General features: G+C 48.4%; 1 protein-coding gene across 1 annotated transcript in view; it reads right to left on the bottom strand.

Moving 5' to 3' along the window:
* LOC138570298 (fatty acyl-CoA hydrolase precursor, medium chain-like) overlaps positions 1 to 21,374 on the bottom strand; it is a 373,857-nt gene that overhangs the window by 57,581 nt on the left and 294,902 nt on the right. Inside the window, exon 11 of the mRNA XM_069649072.1 lies at positions 1,323 to 1,469. Coding sequence (XP_069505173.1) covers positions 1,323 to 1,469 — 147 coding nt within the window. The remainder of the gene's footprint in view (positions 1 to 1,322; positions 1,470 to 21,374) is intronic.

The raw sequence follows: 21,374 nt of genomic DNA, 5'->3' as shown, positions 1-21,374 counted from the left end.
CATGTATATATTTTGTTAGTGTAATATGTTCATTGTCATAGAACGTTATTAGTGGGATACAGACGATACAGTAGGTTTTTATTAACTCAGTAGGACCACTATATATCCCAAGGCAACAGCTTCCTCTAGCGGTGACAAAAGAGGAAGCAAGCAGTCTCTACTGCGCAAGACTGCCTCAGACAAGCATACATCTGGCCTTTTATTCATTGTAGATAGGCCCTGCTAGGTAAAGTGGTTTTCCCAGGATCACTTGTGGAGAAGCTGGCTTGTGCCCATTTCACTGACTCCAATTCACCAAGTGGAACACATCTCCTACCATCCCATCTTAAGTTGTACAACAACACACTAAGAGATTTACATTTGGTTCTTTCACAAGCAGTCACAGTCATTTATGCCCAATGACGCGGATTTGTTAAGCACAAAAGCACATGATAAATGAGCCTGCAACTATACAATAAATCTCCTTCGAAACCTGTGGGGTAAAATAAGGATAACATTGTGTAGGATACAGGCGGAACATGCTAAGAGCGATAATCATTTAATTCACTGAGTATCCTCACCGATTGCTACATACAGAAAAAAGGGTAATTTGCCAAATGTACGAAAGTGCTCTGAACAGTTTACAACGAAGTGCTAGACATTAAACATCACACGTAAGCAAACTGCAATCACAGACATGGCACATGCGCAAAGCAAAACATGTACACTGGCGGGTACAGCTATCCACACACTAATAATTCTGAAGCTGCCATGGCAGGTGCTAGTGTGGAAAATGGGCAAAGCGGGCACTCCTTCATGAATCCCTGTGGATGTGACTCCCATGGTACAAGCCTTCATCATTTCCAAACGGTCAATGGGGCCAAACCCACTTGCAGGGTCAAAACCCAGCGGGTGCATCTCAGGCAAGCAGTGTTAATCCCTCTTTGACATCTTAGTGTGAGTGCCAGTAGGCCGGGGGTCTGAGAGCAAGTAGGAGGGGTGTCCAGCGGGGTCACCCGCCACTTAGGCCGCTCTCTCACCTGCCAAGCTCCCTCCACGCCCCCAGGAATCAATGGGCTTTCACCCGTCACATGCAAAATCGGGTGTTTTCAGCCTCCCAGGGCCACTGAAAGGTTGAGAGCTAGCTCCTCCCAAAAGTGTCCATGGGTCAGACCTGGGTTGCGAGGCTGTGCACTAATTATCCATACCAATACAACTTCAGGCATGATCAGTCCACAGGCACCACTGACGGCTAAATGCACATGAGTTACAACCCCTTTAGACTTGGGCACGACTCACTGGCATTCCGCATTCCTGAGGAGCCCCTGGGACCACTCCCTTACCTTGAGAGATAATGTCATCCAAGAACGGGACACCGAGCACAAAGAACAGGTCATCCCCATGATCCGCCTTCACGTAGGGTGGTTTCAGATCCCGGAACATGCTGGGCCGATGCTGAAATTCATACAGGTAAGTGGGAAGGCCAGCATCTGTGGGAAGATGGGATGGTTACAACGTCAGCAATACTCCAGCAGGTGCCTGGCGACAGCAAGGGCCAGGGGGCTCATTCCCCACTTTAAGGAGCGCAAAGGGCTCCAGCTCCCATATTGGGAATGACTAAGGAATCCCACTCCTCGCTCCCCATGGCCTGTCCTCAGCTTTGGGACAGGGCAGACTGGTGCACTAGAGTCAGCAGACAAGAGTTTGTCAAGTAGGACTTGGTGTATTTTTTTATTTTTTTTGCACATGCTTTTTTCATAATAAACCATTTATTGAACGGCCTGGATAAGAATTAACAATTTCAGTAGTTCTTTATTATGTCTTTGTTATATTAAAATGTAAAGCGCAAAGATACTTCAAGATACACGTGGAGGTAATGTATGGAGATATTATTACATGTGAACCGGATACAGTAGTGTCTGTGTGACCACACAAGCACACTCATTCTGGTCACAAATACTTCTCACCAAACACACTAGCATAGTCATGCTGTACATGTAATTCTCTGAGGATGTCTGTGCTCTGGGGACCGCCCGCAAGGGCCATCTCTGTAAGAATCCTGCGCTACTCTGCACCAATGAGCAGCTGAGGGACCAGTGATTGACAGGGCAGGAAGTCCAACTGGAGCTTAGCGGGCTATGTATTGGGAGAAACATGCTCGCAAGTGGAGGCGGGACTTGCGTACTGACGCGATTACATCACTCGCCTTTCAAGCGTCATGCGTACGCAGTTTACATCACTCGCCTTTCAAGCGTCACGCGTACGCAGTTTACATCACTCGCCTTTCAAGCGTCACGCGTACGCAGTTTACATCTCTCGCCTTTCAAGCGTCACGCGTACGCAGTTTACATCACTCGCCTTTCAAGCGTCACGCGTGTGCAGTTTACATCACTCGCCTTTCAAGCGTCACGCATGTGTAGTTTACATCACTCGCCTTTCAAGCGTCACGCGTGCGCCGTTTACATCTCTCGCCTTTCAAGCGTCACGCATACGCAGTTTACATCACTCGCCTTTCAAGCGTCACGCGTACGCAGTTTACATCACTCGCCTTTCAAGCGTCACGCGTACGCAGTTTACATCACTCGCCTTTCAAGCGTCACGCGTACGCAGTTTACATCACTCGCCTTTCAAGCGTCACGCGTACGCAGTTTACATCACTCGCCTTTCAAGCGTCACGCGTGTGCAGTTTACATCACTCGCCTTTCAAGCGTCACGCATGTGTAGTTTACATCACTCGCCTTTCAAGCGTCACGCATGCGCCGTTTACATCTCTCGCCTTTCAAGCGTCACGCATACGCAGTTTACATCACTCGCCTTTCAAGCGTCACGCGTACGCAGTTTACATCACTCGCCTTTCAAGCGTCACGCGTGCGCCGTTTACATCTCTCGCCTTTCAAGCGTCACGCATACGCAGTTTACATCACTCGCCTTTCAAGCGTCACGCGTACGCAGTTTACATCACTCGCCTTTCAAGCGTCACGCGTGCGCCGTTTGAATCTCTCGCCTTTCAAGCGTCACGCGTACGCAGTTTACATCACTCGCCTTTCCGCTTCACGTGTGCGCAGTTGACATCTCTCGCCTTTCAAGCGTCACGCGTGCGCAGTTGACATCTCTCGCCTTTCAAGCGTCACGCATGTACAGTTTACATCACTCGCCTTTCAAACGTCACGCGTACGCAGTTTACATCTCTCGCCTTTCAAGCGTCACGCGTACGCAGTTTACATCACTCGCCTTTCAAGCGTCACGCGTGTGCAGTTTACATCACTCGCCTTTCAAGCGTCACGCGCACGCAGTTTACATCACTCGCCTTTCAAGCGTCACGCGTACGCAGTTTACATCACTCGCCTTTCAAGCGTCACGCGTGCGCCGTTTACATCTCTCGCCTTTCAAGCGTCACGCGTACGCAGTTTACATCACTCGCCTTTCAAGCGTCACGCGTGCGCCGTTTACATCTCTCGCCTTTCCGCTTCACGTGTATGCAGTTTACATCTCTTGCCTTTCAACCGTCACGCATGTGCAGTTTACATCTCTTGCCTTTAAAGCATCATGCGTGCACAGTTTACATCTCTCGCGTTTTTGCTTCACGTGTGCGCAGTTTACATCTCTCGCCTTTCAAGCGTCACGCATGTACAGTTTACATCTCTCGCCTTTCAAGCGTCACGCATGTACAGTTTACATCTCTCGCCTTTCAAGCGTCACGCGTGCACAGTTTACATCTCTCGTCTTTCAAGCGTCACGCGTGCACAGTTTACATCTCTCGCCTTACAAGCGTCACGCGTGCACAGTTTACATCTCTCGCCTTTCAAGCGTCACGCATGTACAGTTTACATCTCTCGCCTTTCAAGCGTCACGCATGTACAGTTTACATCTCTCGCCTTTCAAGCATCACGCATGTACAGTTTACATCTCTCGCCTTTCAAGCGTCACGCATGTACAGTTTACATCTCTCGCCTTTCAAGCATCACGCGTGCACAGTTTACATCTCTCGCCTTTCAAGCGTCACGCATGTACAGTTTACATCTCTCGCCTTTCAAGCATCACGCGTGCACAGTTTACATCACTCGCCTTTCAAGCGTCACGCGTGCGCCGTTTACATCTCTCGCCTTTCAAGCGTCACGCGTACGCAGTTTACATCACTCGCCTTTCAAGCGTCACGCGTACGCAGTTTACATCACTCGCCTTTCAAGCGTCACGCGTGCGCCGTTTAAATCTCTCGCCTTTCAAGCGTCACGCGTACGCAGTTTACATCACTCGCCTTTCCGCTTCACGTGTGCGCAGTTGACATCTCTCGCCTTTCAAGCGTCACGCGTGCGCAGTTGACATCTCTCGCCTTTCAAGCGTCACGCATGTACAGTTTACATCACTCGCCTTTCAAACGTCACGCGTACGCAGTTTACATCTCTCGCCTGCAAGCGTCACGCGTGTGCAGTTTACATCACTCGCCTTTCAAGCGTCACGCGCACGCAGTTTACATCACTCGCCTTTCAAGCGTCACGCGTACGCAGTTTACATCACTCGCCTTTCAAGCGTCACGCGTGCGCCGTTTACATCTCTCGCCTTTCAAGCGTCACGCGTACGCAGTTTACATCACTCGCCTTTCAAGCGTCACGCGTGCGCCGTTTACATCTCTCGCCTTTCAAGCGTCACGCGTGCACAGTTTACATCACTCGCCTTTCAAGCGTCACGCGTGCGCCGTTTACATCTCTCGCCTTTCAAGCGTCACGCGTGCGCCGTTTACATCTCTCGCCTTTCCGCTTCACGTGTATGCAGTTTACATCTCTTGCCTTTCAACCGTCACGCATGTGCAGTTTACATCTCTTGCCTTTCAACCGTCACGCATGTGCAGTTTACATCTCTTGCCTTTAAAGCGTCACGCGTGCGCCGTTTACATCTCTCGCCTTTCCGCTTCACGTGTATGCAGTTTACATCTCTCGCCTTTCAAGCGTCACGCGTGCACAGTTTACATCTCTCGCCTTTCAAGCGTCACGCGTGTGCAGTTTACATCTCTCGCCTTTCAAGCATCACGCATGTACAGTTTACATCTCTCGCCTTTCAAGCGTCACGCATGTACAGTTTACATCTCTCGCCTTTCAAGCATCACGCATGTACAGTTTACATCTCTCGCCTTTCAAGCGTCACGCATGTACAGTTTACATCTCTCGCCTTTCAAGCGTCACGCATGTACAGTTTACATCTCTCGCCTTTCAAGCGTCACGCATGTACAGTTTACATCACTCGCCTTTCAAACGTCACGCGTACGCAGTTTACATCTCTCGCCTTTCAAGCGTCACGCGTACGCAGTTTACATCACTCGCCTTTCAAGCGTCACGCGTGTGCAGTTTACATCACTCGCCTTTCAAGCGTCACGCGCACGCAGTTTACATCACTCGCCTTTCAAGCGTCACGCGTACGCAGTTTACATCACTCGCCTTTCAAGCGTCACGCGTGCGCCGTTTACATCTCTCGCCTTTCAAGCGTCACGCGTACGCAGTTTACATCACTCGCCTTTCAAGCGTCACGCGTGCGCCGTTTACATCTCTCGCCTTTCAAGCGTCACGCGTGCACAGTTTACATCACTCGCCTTTCAAGCGTCACGCGTGCGCCGTTTACATCTCTCGCCTTTCAAGCGTCACGCGTACGCAGTTTACATCACTCGCCTTTCAAGCGTCACGCGTACGCAGTTTACATCACTCGCCTTTCAAGCGTCACGCGTACGCAGTTTACATCACTCGCCTTTCAAGCGTCACGCGTGTGCAGTTTACATCACTCGCCTTTCAAGCGTCACGCATGTGTAGTTTACATCACTCGCCTTTCAAGCGTCAAGCATGCGCCGTTTACATCTCTCGCCTTTCAAGCGTCACGCATACGCAGTTTACATCACTCGCCTTTCAAGCGTCACGCGTACGCAGTTTACATCACTCGCCTTTCAAGCGTCACGCGTGCGCCGTTTACATCTCTCGCCTTTCAAGCGTCACGCATACGCAGTTTACATCACTCGCCTTTCAAGCGTCACGCGTACGCAGTTTACATCACTCGCCTTTCAAGCGTCACGCGTGCGCCGTTTGAATCTCTCGCCTTTCAAGCGTCACGCGTACGCAGTTTACATCACTCGCCTTTCCGCTTCACGTGTGCGCAGTTGACATCTCTCGCCTTTCAAGCGTCACGCGTGCGCAGTTGACATCTCTCGCCTTTCAAGCGTCACGCATGTACAGTTTACATCACTCGCCTTTCAAACGTCACGCGTACGCAGTTTACATCTCTCGCCTTTCAAGCGTCACGCGTACGCAGTTTACATCACTCGCCTTTCAAGCGTCACGCGTGTGCAGTTTACATCACTCGCCTTTCAAGCGTCACGCGCACGCAGTTTACATCACTCGCCTTTCAAGCGTCACGCGTACGCAGTTTACATCACTCGCCTTTCAAGCGTCACGCGTGCGCCGTTTACATCTCTCGCCTTTCAAGCGTCACGCGTACGCAGTTTACATCACTCGCCTTTCAAGCGTCACGCGTGCGCCGTTTACATCTCTCGCCTTTCCGCTTCACGTGTATGCAGTTTACATCTCTTGCCTTTCAACCGTCACGCATGTGCAGTTTACATCTCTTGCCTTTAAAGCATCATGCGTGCACAGTTTACATCTCTCGCGTTTTTGCTTCACGTGTGCGCAGTTTACATCTCTCGCCTTTCAAGCGTCACGCATGCACAGTTTACATCTCTCGCCTTTCAAGCGTCACGCATGTACAGTTTACATCTCTCGCCTTTCAAGCGTCACGCGTGCACAGTTTACATCTCTCGTCTTTCAAGCGTCACGCGTGCACAGTTTACATCTCTCGCCTTACAAGCGTCACGCGTGCACAGTTTACATCTCTCGCCTTTCAAGCGTCACGAATGTACAGTTTACATCTCTCGCCTTTCAAGCGTCACGCATGTACAGTTTACATCTCTCGCCTTTCAAGCATCACGCATGTACAGTTTACATCTCTCGCCTTTCAAGCGTCACGCATGTACAGTTTACATCTCTCGCCTTTCAAGCATCACGCGTGCACAGTTTACATCTCTCGCCTTTCAAGCGTCACGCATGTACAGTTTACATCTCTCGCCTTTCAAGCATCACGCGTGCACAGTTTACATCACTCGCCTTTCAAGCGTCACGCGTGCGCCGTTTACATCTCTCGCCTTTCAAGCGTCACGCGTACGCAGTTTACATCACTCGCCTTTCAAGCGTCACGCGTACGCAGTTTACATCACTCGCCTTTCAAGCGTCACGCGTGCGCCGTTTAAATCTCTCGCCTTTCAAGCGTCACGCGTACGCAGTTTACATCACTCGCCTTTCCGCTTCACGTGTGCGCAGTTGACATCTCTCGCCTTTCAAGCGTCACGCGTGCGCAGTTGACATCTCTCGCCTTTCAAGCGTCACGCATGTACAGTTTACATCACTCGCCTTTCAAACGTCACGCGTACGCAGTTTACATCTCTCGCCTTTCAAGCATCACGCGTACGCAGTTTACATCACTCGCCTTTCAAGCGTCACGCGTGTGCAGTTTACATCACTCGCCTTTCAAGCGTCACGCGCACGCAGTTTACATCACTCGCCTTTCAAGCGTCACGCGTACGCAGTTTACATCACTCGCCTTTCAAGCGTCACGCGTGCGCCGTTTACATCTCTCGCCTTTCAAGCGTCACGCGTACGCAGTTTACATCACTCGCCTTTCAAGCGTCACGCGTGCGCCGTTTACATCTCTCGCCTTTCAAGCGTCACGCGTGCACAGTTTACATCACTCGCCTTTCAAGCGTCACGCGTGCGCCGTTTACATCTCTCGCCTTTCAAGCGTCACGCGTGCGCCGTTTACATCTCTCGCCTTTCCGCTTCACGTGTATGCAGTTTACATCTCTTGCCTTTCAACCGTCACGCATGTGCAGTTTACATCTCTTGCCTTTCAACCGTCACGCATGTGCAGTTTACATCTCTTGCCTTTAAAGCGTCACGCGTGCGCCGTTTACATCTCTCGCCTTTCCGCTTCACGTGTATGCAGTTTACATCTCTCGCCTTTCAAGCGTCACGCGTGCACAGTTTACATCTCTCGCCTTTCAAGCGTCACGCGTGTGCAGTTTACATCTCTCGCCTTTCAAGCATCACGCATGTACAGTTTACATCTCTCGCCTTTCAAGCGTCACGCATGTACAGTTTACATCTCTCGCCTTTCAAGCATCACGCATGTACAGTTTACGTCTCTCGCCTTTCAAGCGTCACGCATGTACAGTTTACATCTCTCGCCTTTCAAGCGTCACGCATGTACAGTTTACATCTCTCGCCTTTCAAGCGTCACGCATGTACAGTTTACATCACTCGCCTTTCAAACGTCACGCGTACGCAGTTTACATCTCTCGCCTTTCAAGCGTCACGCGTACGCAGTTTACATCACTCGCCTTTCAAGCGTCACGCGTGTGCAGTTTACATCACTCGCCTTTCAAGCGTCACGCGCACGCAGTTTACATCACTCGCCTTTCAAGCGTCACGCGTACGCAGTTTACATCACTCGCCTTTCAAGCGTCACGCGTGCGCCGTTTACATCTCTCGCCTTTCAAGCGTCACGCGTACGCAGTTTACATCACTCGTCTTTCAAGCGTCACGCGTGCGCCGTTTACATCTCTCGCCTTTCAAGCGTCAAGCGTGCACAGTTTACATCACTCGCCTTTCAAGCGTCACGCGTGCGCCGTTTACATCTCTCGCCTTTCAAGCGTCACGCGTGCGCCGTTTACATCTCTCGCCTTTCCGCTTCACGTGTATGCAGTTTACATCTCTTGCCTTTCAACCGTCACGCATGTGCAGTTTACATCTCTTGCCTTTCAACCGTCACGCATGTGCAGTTTACATCTCTTGCCTTTAAAGCGTCACGCGTGCGCCGTTTACATCTCTCGCCTTTCCGCTTCACGTGTATGCAGTTTACATCTCTCGCCTTTCAAGCGTCACGCGTGCACAGTTTACATCTCTCGCCTTTCAAGCGTCACGCGTGCACAGTTTACATCTCTCGCCTTTCAAGCGTCACGCGTGCGCAGTTTACATCTCTCGCCTTTCAAGCGTCACGCATGTACAGTTTACATCTCTCGCCTTTCAAGCATCACGCATGTACAGTTTACATCTCTCGCCTTTCAAGCGTCACGCATGTACAGTTTACATCTCTCGCCTTTCAAGCGTCACGCATGTACAGTTTACATCTCTCGCCTTTCAAGCGTCACGCATGTACAGTTTACATCTCTCGCCTTTCAAGTGTCACGCATGTACAGTTTACATCTCTCGCCTTTCAAGCGTCACGCATGTACAGTTTACATCTCTCGCCTTTCAAGCGTCACGCATGTACAGTTTACATCACTCGCCTTTCAAACGTCACGCGTACGCAGTTTACATCTCTCGCCTTTCAAGCGTCACGCGTACGCAGTTTACATCACTCGCCTTTCAAGCGTCACGCGTACGCAGTTTACATCTCTCGCCTTTCAAGCGTCACGCGTACGCAGTTTACATCACTCGCCTTTCAAGCGTCACGCGTACGCAGTTTACATCACTCGCCTTTCAAGCGTCACGCGCGCGCAGTTTACATCACTCGCCTTTCAAGCGTCACGCGTACGCAGTTTACATCACTCGCCTTTCAAGCGTCACGCGTGCGCCGTTTACATCTCTCGCCTTTCAAGCGTCACGCGTACGCAGTTTACATCACTCGCCTTTCAAGCGTCACGCGTGCGCCGTTTACATCTCTCGCCTTTCAAGCGTCACGCGTGCACAGTTTACATCACTCGCCTTTCAAGCGTCACGCGTGCGCCGTTTACATCTCTCGCCTTTCAAGCGTCACGCGTGCGCCGTTTACATCTCTCGCCTTTCCGCTTCACGTGTATGCAGTTTACATCTCTTGCCTTTCAACCGTCACGCATGTGCAGTTTACATCTCTTGCCTTTCAACCGTCATGCATGTGCAGTTTACATCTCTTGCCTTTAAAGCGTCACGTGTGCGCCGTTTACATCTCTCGCCTTTCCGCTTCACGTGTATGCAGTTTACATCTCTCGCCTTTCAAGCGTCACGCGTGCACAGTTTACATCTCTCGCCTTTCAAGCGTCACGCGTGCACAGTTTACATCTCTCGCCTTTCAAGCGTCACGCGTGCGCAGTTTACATCTCTCGCCTTTCAAGCGTCACGCGTGTGCAGTTTACATCTCTCGCCTTTCAAGCGTCACGCATGTACAGTTTACATCTCTCGCCTTTCAAGCATCACGCATGTACAGTTTACATCTCTCGCCTTTCAAGCGTCAAGTGTGCACAGTTTACATCTCTCGCCTTTCAAGCGTCACACGTGTGCAGTTTACATCTCTCGCCTTTCAAGCGTCACGCATGTACAGTTTACATCTCTCGCCTTTCAAGCGTCCCGTGTGCGTAGTAAACCCAAGATGGCGCCGCCCACAGTGCCCCCCTTACCCCAAAGGAGCAGGAACATAGGGAGCAATGCTTTCAGAGAACAAACAAAACATTAAAATAAGCCAATCACATTTAAGAACCACGACCCCCAGCAAGGACGCTTATCAAGGTAAGACCACCATTTTTCGAACTAACTACTACTTAACCAGGGTTTACAATTTCAACACGGTTAATTCCCACCCCCCTCCCCTTTTTCCATCACCTAGGCTCTTTTTGGAAAAAATGTCTTTTCATGAGTTCCACACGATTGTCATTTTGTTTACAACTGTGAGAAACTAATTTAAAACACAAAAGTGAGTATTCCTCCATTTTTACTTGATTACCACAAGTCCTTAAAACAACAAGCATTCACAATCTATATAAGTTCATAAATGTTTCAAAGATGACAAAAAGCGAAGGCATATACGTGAATAGTCTTGTTTATATTATTTATTTGAGGTGTCATGGAAATTAGAAAGCCATATGTAAAGCTATTGGGTCTTTCCTCCTGAAGAATTGTCAGTTAAACTAAAAATGAAAACAAAAAGTGAGAATTTAAGTTTAAACCAAGAAAAATAAATAATTTTGGAAACTGAGAAACTGAAACTTGCAAAATAAAAAAGTTTCCTTCAATCAAAAGTCAGATCTATGAAAAGTTATTGCTTCATGTTAAAACATTAAAGACACTATATACAAAGGATAAAGGGTTGGGCGCAGGTTTACGGCATTCCGTTTTTTGTGAAACTTCTGCTCGCTTTCTGATCAGCTTAAGAAATAGGAGCCCTTCTCTCAACAGCCACAGAAACGCACCTTTTCACAAAATATACATAAAAAACCAAAGGCTCGCCAGTTAGTTGTGTTAAGGCTGATTTTCATTTTGGTACTAAGCCCATTTAAGAACCAATTGACCACACACACAAGAATAGACAGAGGGGGAGAGCGGGGCGACAGAGGTGACAGACTCCTATAAAGGGAGGGAGGTAATCAGAAGGATTTGGGATTGAGGTGCAGAGGATGCGCGCTGTAGAGGCGAGGGAGGCTTGTTTAGAGAAGGCTGGAGGAGGGGAGGAGCGGTGAGGATGTGACTTGACAGGAGAGGAAAGGGGGTGAGGGACAGCAGGAGAAGAAGGTGCATAATAAGGAAGAAGAGATGGTGGGGTATCAGGAGGGGAGGGGAGACATCAGGAGGAGGTGTTAACATAGAAGGAAGGAGAGATCATGAGACAGTAGTAGGGGTGAGACCTCAAAAGGAGGTGGTGAAAAACCAGGAGTCAGAGTTGGTGAGACACTGGGATGAGGTGGCAGGATCTCAGGAGAAAGCGGTAAGATATCAGGAGGTGGTGAAAACCAGGAGTCACAGTTGGTGAGACAGTGGGATGAGGTGGCAGGATCTCAGGAGAAAGCGGTAAGATATCAGGAGGTGGTGAAAACCAGGAGTCACAGTTGGTGAGACAGTGGGATGAGGTGGCGGGACCTCAGGAGAAAGCGGTAAGATATCAGGAGGTGGTGAGAAACCAGGAGTCAGAGTTGGTGAGACAGTGGGATGAGGTGGCAGGACCTCATGAGAAAGCGGTAGGATATCAGGAGGTGATGAAAAACCAGGAGTCAGAGTTGGTGAGACAGTGGGATGAGGTGGCGGGACCTCAGGAGAAAGCGGTAAGATATCAGGAGGTGGTGAAAACCAGGAGTCACAGTTGGTGAGACAGTGGGATGAGGTGGCAGGACCTCATGAGAAAGCGGTAGGATATCAGGAGGTGGTGAAAACCAGGAGTCACAGTTGGTGAGACAGTGGGATGAGGTGGCAGGACCTCATGAGAAAGCGGTAGGATATCAGGAGGTGGTGAAAACCAGGAGTCAGAGTTGGTGAGACAGTGGGATAAGGTGGCAGGATCTCAGGAGAAAGCGGTAAGATATCAGGAGGTGATGAAAAACCAGGAGTCAGAGTTGGTGAGACAGTGGGATGAAGTGGTGGGACATCGGAAGAAGTGGTAAGATATCAATAGGAGGGGCTGTTAGTGATACAACAGGAGGAGGTGGTTGTTAATATGTAAATGACCACGCTTCACGCTGATGCTTGTCTTTATAGAGAGGCTTTATTTCTTTAGTTCATCCAAGAGAAAGGCCCCCAGCTGTGGCTGTCCTCCTGCTCTCAATCCTCTCTCTCTCTGCTGCTAGAATGTGGAACCTTTGCTTAATCATAACAACAAAGGTTCCTTGGTAACTAGGTTACATGGCAGCAGCTGAATTGATGTGATTGTAAACTCAATGAAGTAAATGTAACCACCTCCTAACAGTGGTCAAATATGAAGAAGAAGAAAAGGTAGAACAGAAGATGCAGGAGGAGGTGGTGACACACCTACTGGAGGAGGTGAGGAAGGTACAGAATGAGCAGGACCGCTCTGAAGTCCAAGGTGGAGAGGAAAGTCACCACAGGTGTGCACTAGCGAGAGCCCTAGCTCTCTCCAAACTAGACTACTGCAGACCAGTGGCAGAAGGGACGAGAATCAATCATGTAGTGTAGAAGTGACAGGAGCTAAGAGTGAGGCTGAGCATTGCAGCAGATGAAGTAGGGGAACAGAGAGCGATAGCCAAGATTGTTGAGGAAGCGCAAGGAGGCTAGAAGTAGAGGAGGTATGGAACCAGCAAGAGGCTGCATAGACTAGACATAGAAGAACCTTCTTCCAGCCACACCAGCTGGTAGGGCCCAGCAAACAACATAGGCCTTAAGCTTGATTGGCAGATCTTACTAGATCTGGACAGGAATAATATGCAGTCCCTGGAAGAAGATCCCAATGTGGAAGTGGTAAAGGTTGTCAGACACAAGGACAAGATGTGTAGGGGACACAAACACCCAGAGTGTGAGTGACTAAAACTCTCAATCATTGCTGTGAAGTAGCCAGTATTGCAAAGTCTCTCGACTCCTAATGGACATTTGTCTGGTTTGCTTGTTGTTTTTTAGATATGAGAAGCAATCCTGCTGTTTAGTTTGCCATCCTGAATTCTGGTCTATGTCTCTCATGGATCATAACTCAGCTTTGTGACAGATGGTGTCAAAAGTTAGCTCAATGTGCCATACTGAAAATGTTTAGTGTCACCAACCACTAAATGCTCCTCTGTCAGCTTACCCTGGAGTCGAGGGTCTTTGACCCATATATTATGGACAATGATATCAAACTAATTAACAACATCTACCTGGAAATACAGGCATGGATGGCGACACATAGCCTCTGCCTCAATGATGAAAAAACAGAGCTCCCGATTGTAGGCACCCAAGCTCGCCTCAATAAACTTGACCCACATTATACATCTTTCATCATTGCGCCATCACCTCAACAGTTTACACTAACAAGCTAATCAATGCCTGTAAGACCTACCTATCCCTCACCAGCTGCTTACACTAGCAAGCTCATCAATGCCAGCAAGTCTTATTTATATCCCACCAGCTACATGACACTAGCGAGAGCCCTAGCTCTCTCCAAACTAGACTACTGCAACACGCTCTTCTCAGGAACTTCCGAACGGAATCTCCTCAGACTACAAGTGTTACAAAATAACTCCTTCAGATCTGCACTAAACTTCCCCAGATCCAACCACATCTCCAGCCACAGACAAAAATCCAACTGGCTCCCACTGCGGCACAGAATCTCACTCCGCACCGTGGCAATCTCCCACAAATGTATCTCCAACACTGCACCTAAATACCTCTCTGACAAATTCTCCTTACACCAAGTCGCTCCCGACCCACCAGATCACCCCCTCACAGTCCCCAGATTCAACCTCAAAAATGCAGGTGGTGCCAGCTTCCCGGTTCAGGCTGCCAACCTCTGGTACTCCCTACCACCCACCATCAGACTAGAACCTTCATTCAATACCTTCAAAACCAGTGTTAAATCCTGGCGTACGGACAAATCTATTAACTGATTAGTCCAAGCTTCCCTACAGCACTACCCCATTGTTTGACTAGTATTCCGCTGTTCTCTCATCCTATCTGTACCTACTCTGAAGGCTAGACCAATATGTATCCCAGGTCGACCCATTCGCCTTTGCTATGTGAATATATATCCTATTATGTCTGTAACATGTCAGGTTTTCCAGCACCCAGTTACCTCAGGGTTAGGTGCGCAATATAAATAATAAACAAATACAAAATACAAACCCGGTAGGAGGTAGAACCCTCATTCCCACTAGTATAAGGTGCTGTTCGACAATGGGACATGTGGTAGATTAGATGTTAAACCATGCCTAGCCATTAGGTATGGACTAGATGTAGGGGCTAGGGTAATGCACGAAGAGTACTAGGTTATGGCTAAAGCGCTGTTCTTTATTCATGAAGAAGATGTGTATGCTGTATAGGGAAACAACCTTTCTCAGGTGGTTTCCAGATCTACTTGAAGCCGGAAGTACATGCAGTGGAAGAATTAGAAAAAGGTCACGGGGACAAAACAAATTTGAACCCACCGACTCGAGGTCAATGTCTAGTCCAAAGATAGAGCCCGTGTGTCTTAAATTTGTGAGGATGCAGAGAAATGATCCTTCCTTCTGGTACTCCTTCAAGCAGGGCGTCATGTGGAAGAGGGCTGAAGGTTGGACCGGTAGATAATCTTTGAATAATTGGGGTCTTCTTATGGCATGAAGTTACAGAAAAGGAGTAATAAAGGCTTGTTAGCAACTGTTTAGCTTCCTCCCTTTAGGAAAGTTGTCTTAGATCCAGCCCATTCCCATTTTACAGCAGGACATCATAGTCGGGTCAAAGCCCGAGATCCTGGACTTAGTAGATTCTTTTGACAGGAATCTGCCAGCAAGTAAAATCAAATTCTGTGAGAAATACCCCATTTGCCAGACAACGCCCAGTGTCACTGTGGATCGGGCCCTATTAAACTTTAAGCCATCACGGATGGACATGGATATTATGGGGCTCCTAGGCCCCCAAAGCTATGAGCTCATACATTCTTGGGATTGCTAATTATGGCACCTGTTACCCAGAAGCTTTTCCCTTAGTTACCTAGCAGATCATAAATCTTCTCTTTTCCAATTTCTCCCGTGTGGGGTTTCCCAAAGTGATCCCTACATATCAAGGATTCATGGTTGTACTGAAACTTATGGCAATGTTGAAGCCTCTCTTACACATTAATAATCTCTAAATCTCCCTATTCATTCCAAAGATGGATGGTTTAGTTGAGGTTTTTAAAAAGAAAAAACCTTTATTTAACAAACTGTGGATACAGCAGCAAGGTATGGAAAGATACAACAGTGTTATATTGGCATAGGATACAAACATAGCTCTCATTTGCTGTCTTGCCCCCCAACCAATCTCACCACAACATTTCCCCAACCAACCAACTAAACTCCAGGCCCATCCAAGAACCACACATGAAAAGAATCCCAACTCGCCTGATCTAATCACAATAATAAAAACTGCCTTAGAAGTGGAGGACTGATTCCAAGATGGTCACCTGCTAGTAAAGTCGCAGCCGTTCGAGCTCCGTCCCCAAACAAGCCCAGTCCAAGACTTTGGATTCTGCTCTGAGGAACACAATTAGCAATACAACCACGAGGGTCAAGTGCCAAAGCTCCTGCATACTCTAACTCATCCAACGTGGCAGCGTCATGGACTGTGAATCCGCTGCGAAGCACACAGTGAAGGCAGAGAAACCCAGCTTGCCAGGCCACTTCCAATCCCGCACTTGGTCAGGAACAAGACTAGGGCCAGCAAACCAAACGAGTCCCCCAAAGGTCTGATACTGCAGCTCCCTCATCCCGGGGTGGGGCTCCAGACCGGGGGAGAAATAACGGATAGAGAGACGCAACATAGAGCCGGGGGCCCCCAAGGAAATAACCTGCGTCCGGCAACTGGCGTGGATACGCCCCCGCAGACACATAGGAGTGCCTCCTCCCCTGCCATGGCTCGCACTGGATCAGTCCCTACAGGCAGAAACAAATGAAAGATGGGCCAGGCCGGGAACAACGCCTGGCCACACAACCACAAGGTGAGCATCTGGGAAGCCCAAGGAGTGCCAGCTAAACCCTCTGCTGAGAACACTGTCTTGGTTGGCACGAACAGGGAGCAGCTGCCCTTCCTCCCTGGTGGGTCTGTATCTCTAGGGGCCTGCAGCCAGAGGTGGTGTGAGCCTCTGGGCCCTGAAGCGGAGAGGGACTGGTAACTCTGGCTGGCTAACACACCTGGGGGAGTCAAGACGGGAAGGACACCCCACCTACTGGGAATACAGAACAGTGGTCTGATCATGCAGGAGAGTTGGGGACGCTGGCATCGGCCTCAGGCCCATCCCATATTAGGCAAACAGAGCTACAAGGGGCAGTGGTGACCCTCCAGCAGAGATAGCAGTCAATGCCAGGAACCAACGGGAAAAAGACAACGTGGAAGCCCAAACAGAAGCCCACCCCCAAAGCAAACCCAATCTGAAATTGCTGGTTAAGATCAGAGGGGGTTCATTTAAGCTCAGACTGCATACAAGATTCTGCAGGTGACCTACCAAATAGAACAGATACCAAAATGGCAGCTGCCAAAGAGGATGTAGAGCACTGCTTCCTAGAATTCCAAGACAGATTCTACGCCTCCCTGCAAGCACAATTTAACACTTTTAACAGCGAATGCAAGTCTGCACTGTCTGAAATGAGAAAAGAAATTTCTTCTCTCAAGGAAAGAACTGACACAAATGGAAAAGCACTCCAACACCTGGCCCTCGACTCCACAAAATTGGATGTACTACTAGGTCGCCTGGCCAGGACAACACACAACGTCGAACTGCACTGTGAGGACCTAGAAAATAGATCGCGAAGGTCCAACATCCGTCTCAGAAATCTTCTGGAAACAGTACGGAACACAGACCTGAGAGAGGAAGTGACAGGTATTTTCAGGGACCTTTTGAACACGGAAGGAGAGGAGGACATTCCAATAGACAAGATTCACAGAGTGGGTCCAAAATGACAGGACCCAGGCGCACGCCCCAGAGACACCTTGGCCGCGCTAGCATGCTACCCACAAAAGGAGCAGACCCTAAAGGTAGCCAGAAAGGTGGCACCAATCACGGTCTATGGTACTAAAATCCAACTCTTTCAAGTTCTTTCCCAACTGACGCTGCAGAAGTGAAGGGATATGCATGGGCTGCTGGAACACTTGCAATCCAAGAAGATAATAAACAAGTGGACCTTCCCATTCGGACTCCTGTTCAACTAGGAAGGCAGACAACACTGGGTGACAACAAAAGAGGAGGGGGCCCGGTTACTGCAGATTGAATTGGACGAGCATCCTGGACCAAACACAGCCCGACTATATACCCCCAGGGGGCCCCACCACTGGGAATGGACAACAAAGGAACAATCAGGAAAATCAAGAAAGCCCCCACCGGGCCTAGCAACTTCGAACACTGTGACCGCTAAAGACACACCCAATAAAGGCAGATTCCGCTGATCTAGGTACTTATCGCTGAGCTGGTATACATTTCGTAGTAAAGCTGGGGTACGGCTAATGCTCATCTTGGAACCCACTAAAGACTTATTGTTGGGGTTTTAGGATAGCCCACTCATATTCCTGATTCTATCAGTAGACTACCTCTGAGGACAGAGTCTGAGGAGAGCTTGCTGAGGGTGGTCTACACCAGAGAGAGAGGGGGTGGGATGTCCTGTTACAGGACGGGTGGTGGTTGAGGGGGGGTTTGGGATTAGTAGGAAGTTCAGGGAAAGTTGTTGGAGCGAGCTGTGCAGTACACGGGGGCGTTAAAAGATGTCAACATGTTGCCAACAACCAGGATATCCCCAAGCATGAACATCAGACATTGGAATTACATTCCAGTGCCTGACACTTAACATAAGTGGTCTAAATACCCCTGTCAAAAGGAGTAAACTAGAATGTCTTTTTTCCACACACCAACCCAATCTAATCGCACTACAAGAAACGCACATTAAAATCCAGGATCGACACAGGTTAAAAATAAGACAATACCCAAAAATAATATAGGCTAACGCCAAGGGGAAAACAGCGGGGGTACTTTTCGCTTTTAAGGTAGGCACCCAGGTAACAATCCTGAAGACGAATGCTGACAAGGAGGGTCGTTATCTCTTCCTTTTAATACAACTGGGATCGCTGACCCTAACATTGGCTTCCATATACGTCCCAAACTCTGGCCAAGACGGGTTTCTGAAAGCCGTCCTCATGAAATTAGAATACTTTAGCAAAGGCAAGACAATATTGATGCAAGACTAACATTGCATGGGATCCCCTTCGGGATAGAAGTTCCAAAACAAAATGCACCCAAGACCCTCCATCACGCGCCCTCAAAACAAAATTTGATCAATTGACACTGTGATTTGTCTGGACAACCCTGAAGGGCAAGGAAACAGCTTATACTCACTACTCCCATATCCATAAATCCTTCTCTAGAAAAGACTACATATGGGCCTCAACCATGCTGATAGGACAATGGTGCACATAGATACCCATACTATAATAATTACAGATCATGCCCGATGACTCTTGACCTAAAACTCCCCAGATTGCAAAGTAAACTATGGAGCTGGAGTTTCCCAAGTGTCCTATTAACAGACCACGTCATCTGTGAAGACTTAGAATGCAAAATTATTGAATATTTTATCACCAACACTAGCAGGGAAACAGGAATCTATGTGATCTGGTATGCATTAAAAGCAACACTCAGGGGGGAGATCATAGCAGCAGAAGCAGACAGTGGTAAACTCAGGAGAAAAATAGAATCAGACCTGGAAGCCGAAGTTAAAGATGCACTGAAACAGATCGTGGGCGCTAGGATAGAGAAAGCCAAGTTGTCATCTCTGGTGGAGTGGTGTGGTGGAATAGCTAGGAGAAGAGCTGAGCCTGATCAGTCTTTTCTGGAGGGCTGGTAGTGGATGATTTTATTCTGAAGGAACTCTGGTCCCGTATTATGGAGGGCTCGGTGTGTGATGCACATGGTTTTGAAGGTTGCTCTTAGACTAACTGGGAGCCAGTGCTGAATTCTGAATGCGGGGCTGATGTGTTCTCTGGGCGAGATGGCAAGGACTAGTCTGGCTGCTGCATTTTGAATACGTTGATGTTTTTTGAGCTGGCGTGCAGGGACGCCTAGATAGAGGGAGTTGGTGTACTCTAGGTGAGAGATGATCAAGGCCAGTATTGCAGAGGCTCTTTGAGGGTAAGAGAGGTAAGGAAAGATTTGTTTTAGGATGCATAGGTGGAAGTGGCAGGTCCTGGATACAAAGTTGATGTGCTTGCAGAGGGATTGGTCTGCGTCCATGGTGCATCCAAGATTTTTGACGGAGGATGAGGCGGCTGGTGGGGCTCCAATTGCAGCCAGCCAAGGTAAAGGTTGGGGGATAAGAGCAGTTTTGCTGCATATCAGGGTCTCTGATGTGCCCGGGTGGAGCATTGGTTGGTCATCCTCCAATGGTCGATGTCCGAGAGAGTGTGAGATCAGGAGGTGGGAAGGCTCGGATCTTGTCGATTTTGAAAAAGATCTTTGTATCTATGGCGTTGTTGTAGCAGGTAAGTGTGAGTGGATGAGAACTGGCAGTGGGTTTAGGTAGAGGTTGAAAACAAGTGGAGAGAGTGAGGCTCCTTGAGGCACTCCTTTTGTGAATGAGTGGGGGTGGAGGAGAAAGGAGGAAGGAGAACGATTTGTGAGCGATTAGAGATAAAGGAGGTGATCCAATTAAGGGCGGAGTCTTTGATGCCTAGAGTAAGGAGCCTGTTCCTCAGTTTTGTATGGTCGATTGTATCAAAGGCCGCAGATAGATGCAGGAGGATGAGTGCGGCACACCCTTCTGAGTCAGTATTTCTTTTTAGGTCATCCCAGATGGAGACCAGGGAAGATTCCGTTCCACAGAGGGGTCGGAATCCTGATTGGCCTGGGTCGAGGAGACTATTGGCTTCTGTGAAAAGGCTGAGTCACTTGTATGCCACATGATCAATTAGTTTGGCAATGAAGCGGGTATTGGTAGATTGGGCAGTAGCTTGATGGAGAGATTGGGTTGTGGCTGGGTTTTTTGAGAAGCAGTTTTACATGAGAAGTTTTGAAGGCCTCTGGGAACGTGCCTGATGTGAGTGAGTTAATTACAGTGGAGTGTGCTACGTTACCAGCACAGGTGGAGGTAAGGATCTTTTTTTTGTGTGTGTATTGGAACTGAAAATCCAGATTTTTTTGGGGATTTTTTTATAAATGTTTTATTATTTTTACACAAAAGCCATACACAAGATTAGATTCATATAAGTCAACACTTTAGATAATTAAAATATTTGAATGGAAAAAGTGCAATAAAATAAATCCCAAACCCTATAAATTCAAGGTATAAACCTTCCACTCTCCCTAAAGAAGAAAGGAAAAAAGGGCATCCAAGACATTTCATGAGGCAGGTTAAATGGTACCAATTTAAACAGAAGTCAAAACAGGTAAGTACTCACACGAAGAAGAGACAAAAAGACAGATTACACAACATACCAGGAAGAACAAAGAAGGCACAGACCTCCTGTATCTTCATCCCTCTAAGCACTGCCAGTTGGATTCCCAAGCCAATGGTTTCACCTCCAAACCATATACAAGAATTTGTGTGACCTTTGCTGTATAATATCTAACTAGAGGTAAAATTGAAAGCTTACAATATTTCCTCTTGATTTTGACCATTTGGGCTGAAAGTTGACATGTTTTCCCCAAAAGTTCTTGACCACTTTGGGCCAAACTCGGGGACGCATACAAAGGAAAGCCCAAATAAAGGACCTCCTTGACAACCGGAATAGCTTGTCTTTCCATTTTCCAGATACATTTGGACCCTTTTCACCTCGACTCTTGAAGGCCACTATTTTGATTGGCTTGGATTGACTAGAAAGTAGTTTCCCTTAATGTATGACTCCAGGGAATTCAACAATACCTGCAGACCAACTTCAATCCTATCCAGAAGGACGATATCGTCCACATATTTATACTTGTTATAGTGC

This window comes from Ambystoma mexicanum, chromosome 2q (assembly GCF_040938575.1).
Source record: "Ambystoma mexicanum isolate Mex_15411 chromosome 2q, UKY_AmexF1_1, whole genome shotgun sequence".
Lineage (NCBI taxonomy): Eukaryota > Metazoa > Chordata > Amphibia > Caudata > Ambystomatidae > Ambystoma > Ambystoma mexicanum.
The sequence above is the reverse complement of the archived record's forward strand: the minus strand, read 5'-3'. Positions and strand labels throughout refer to the sequence as shown.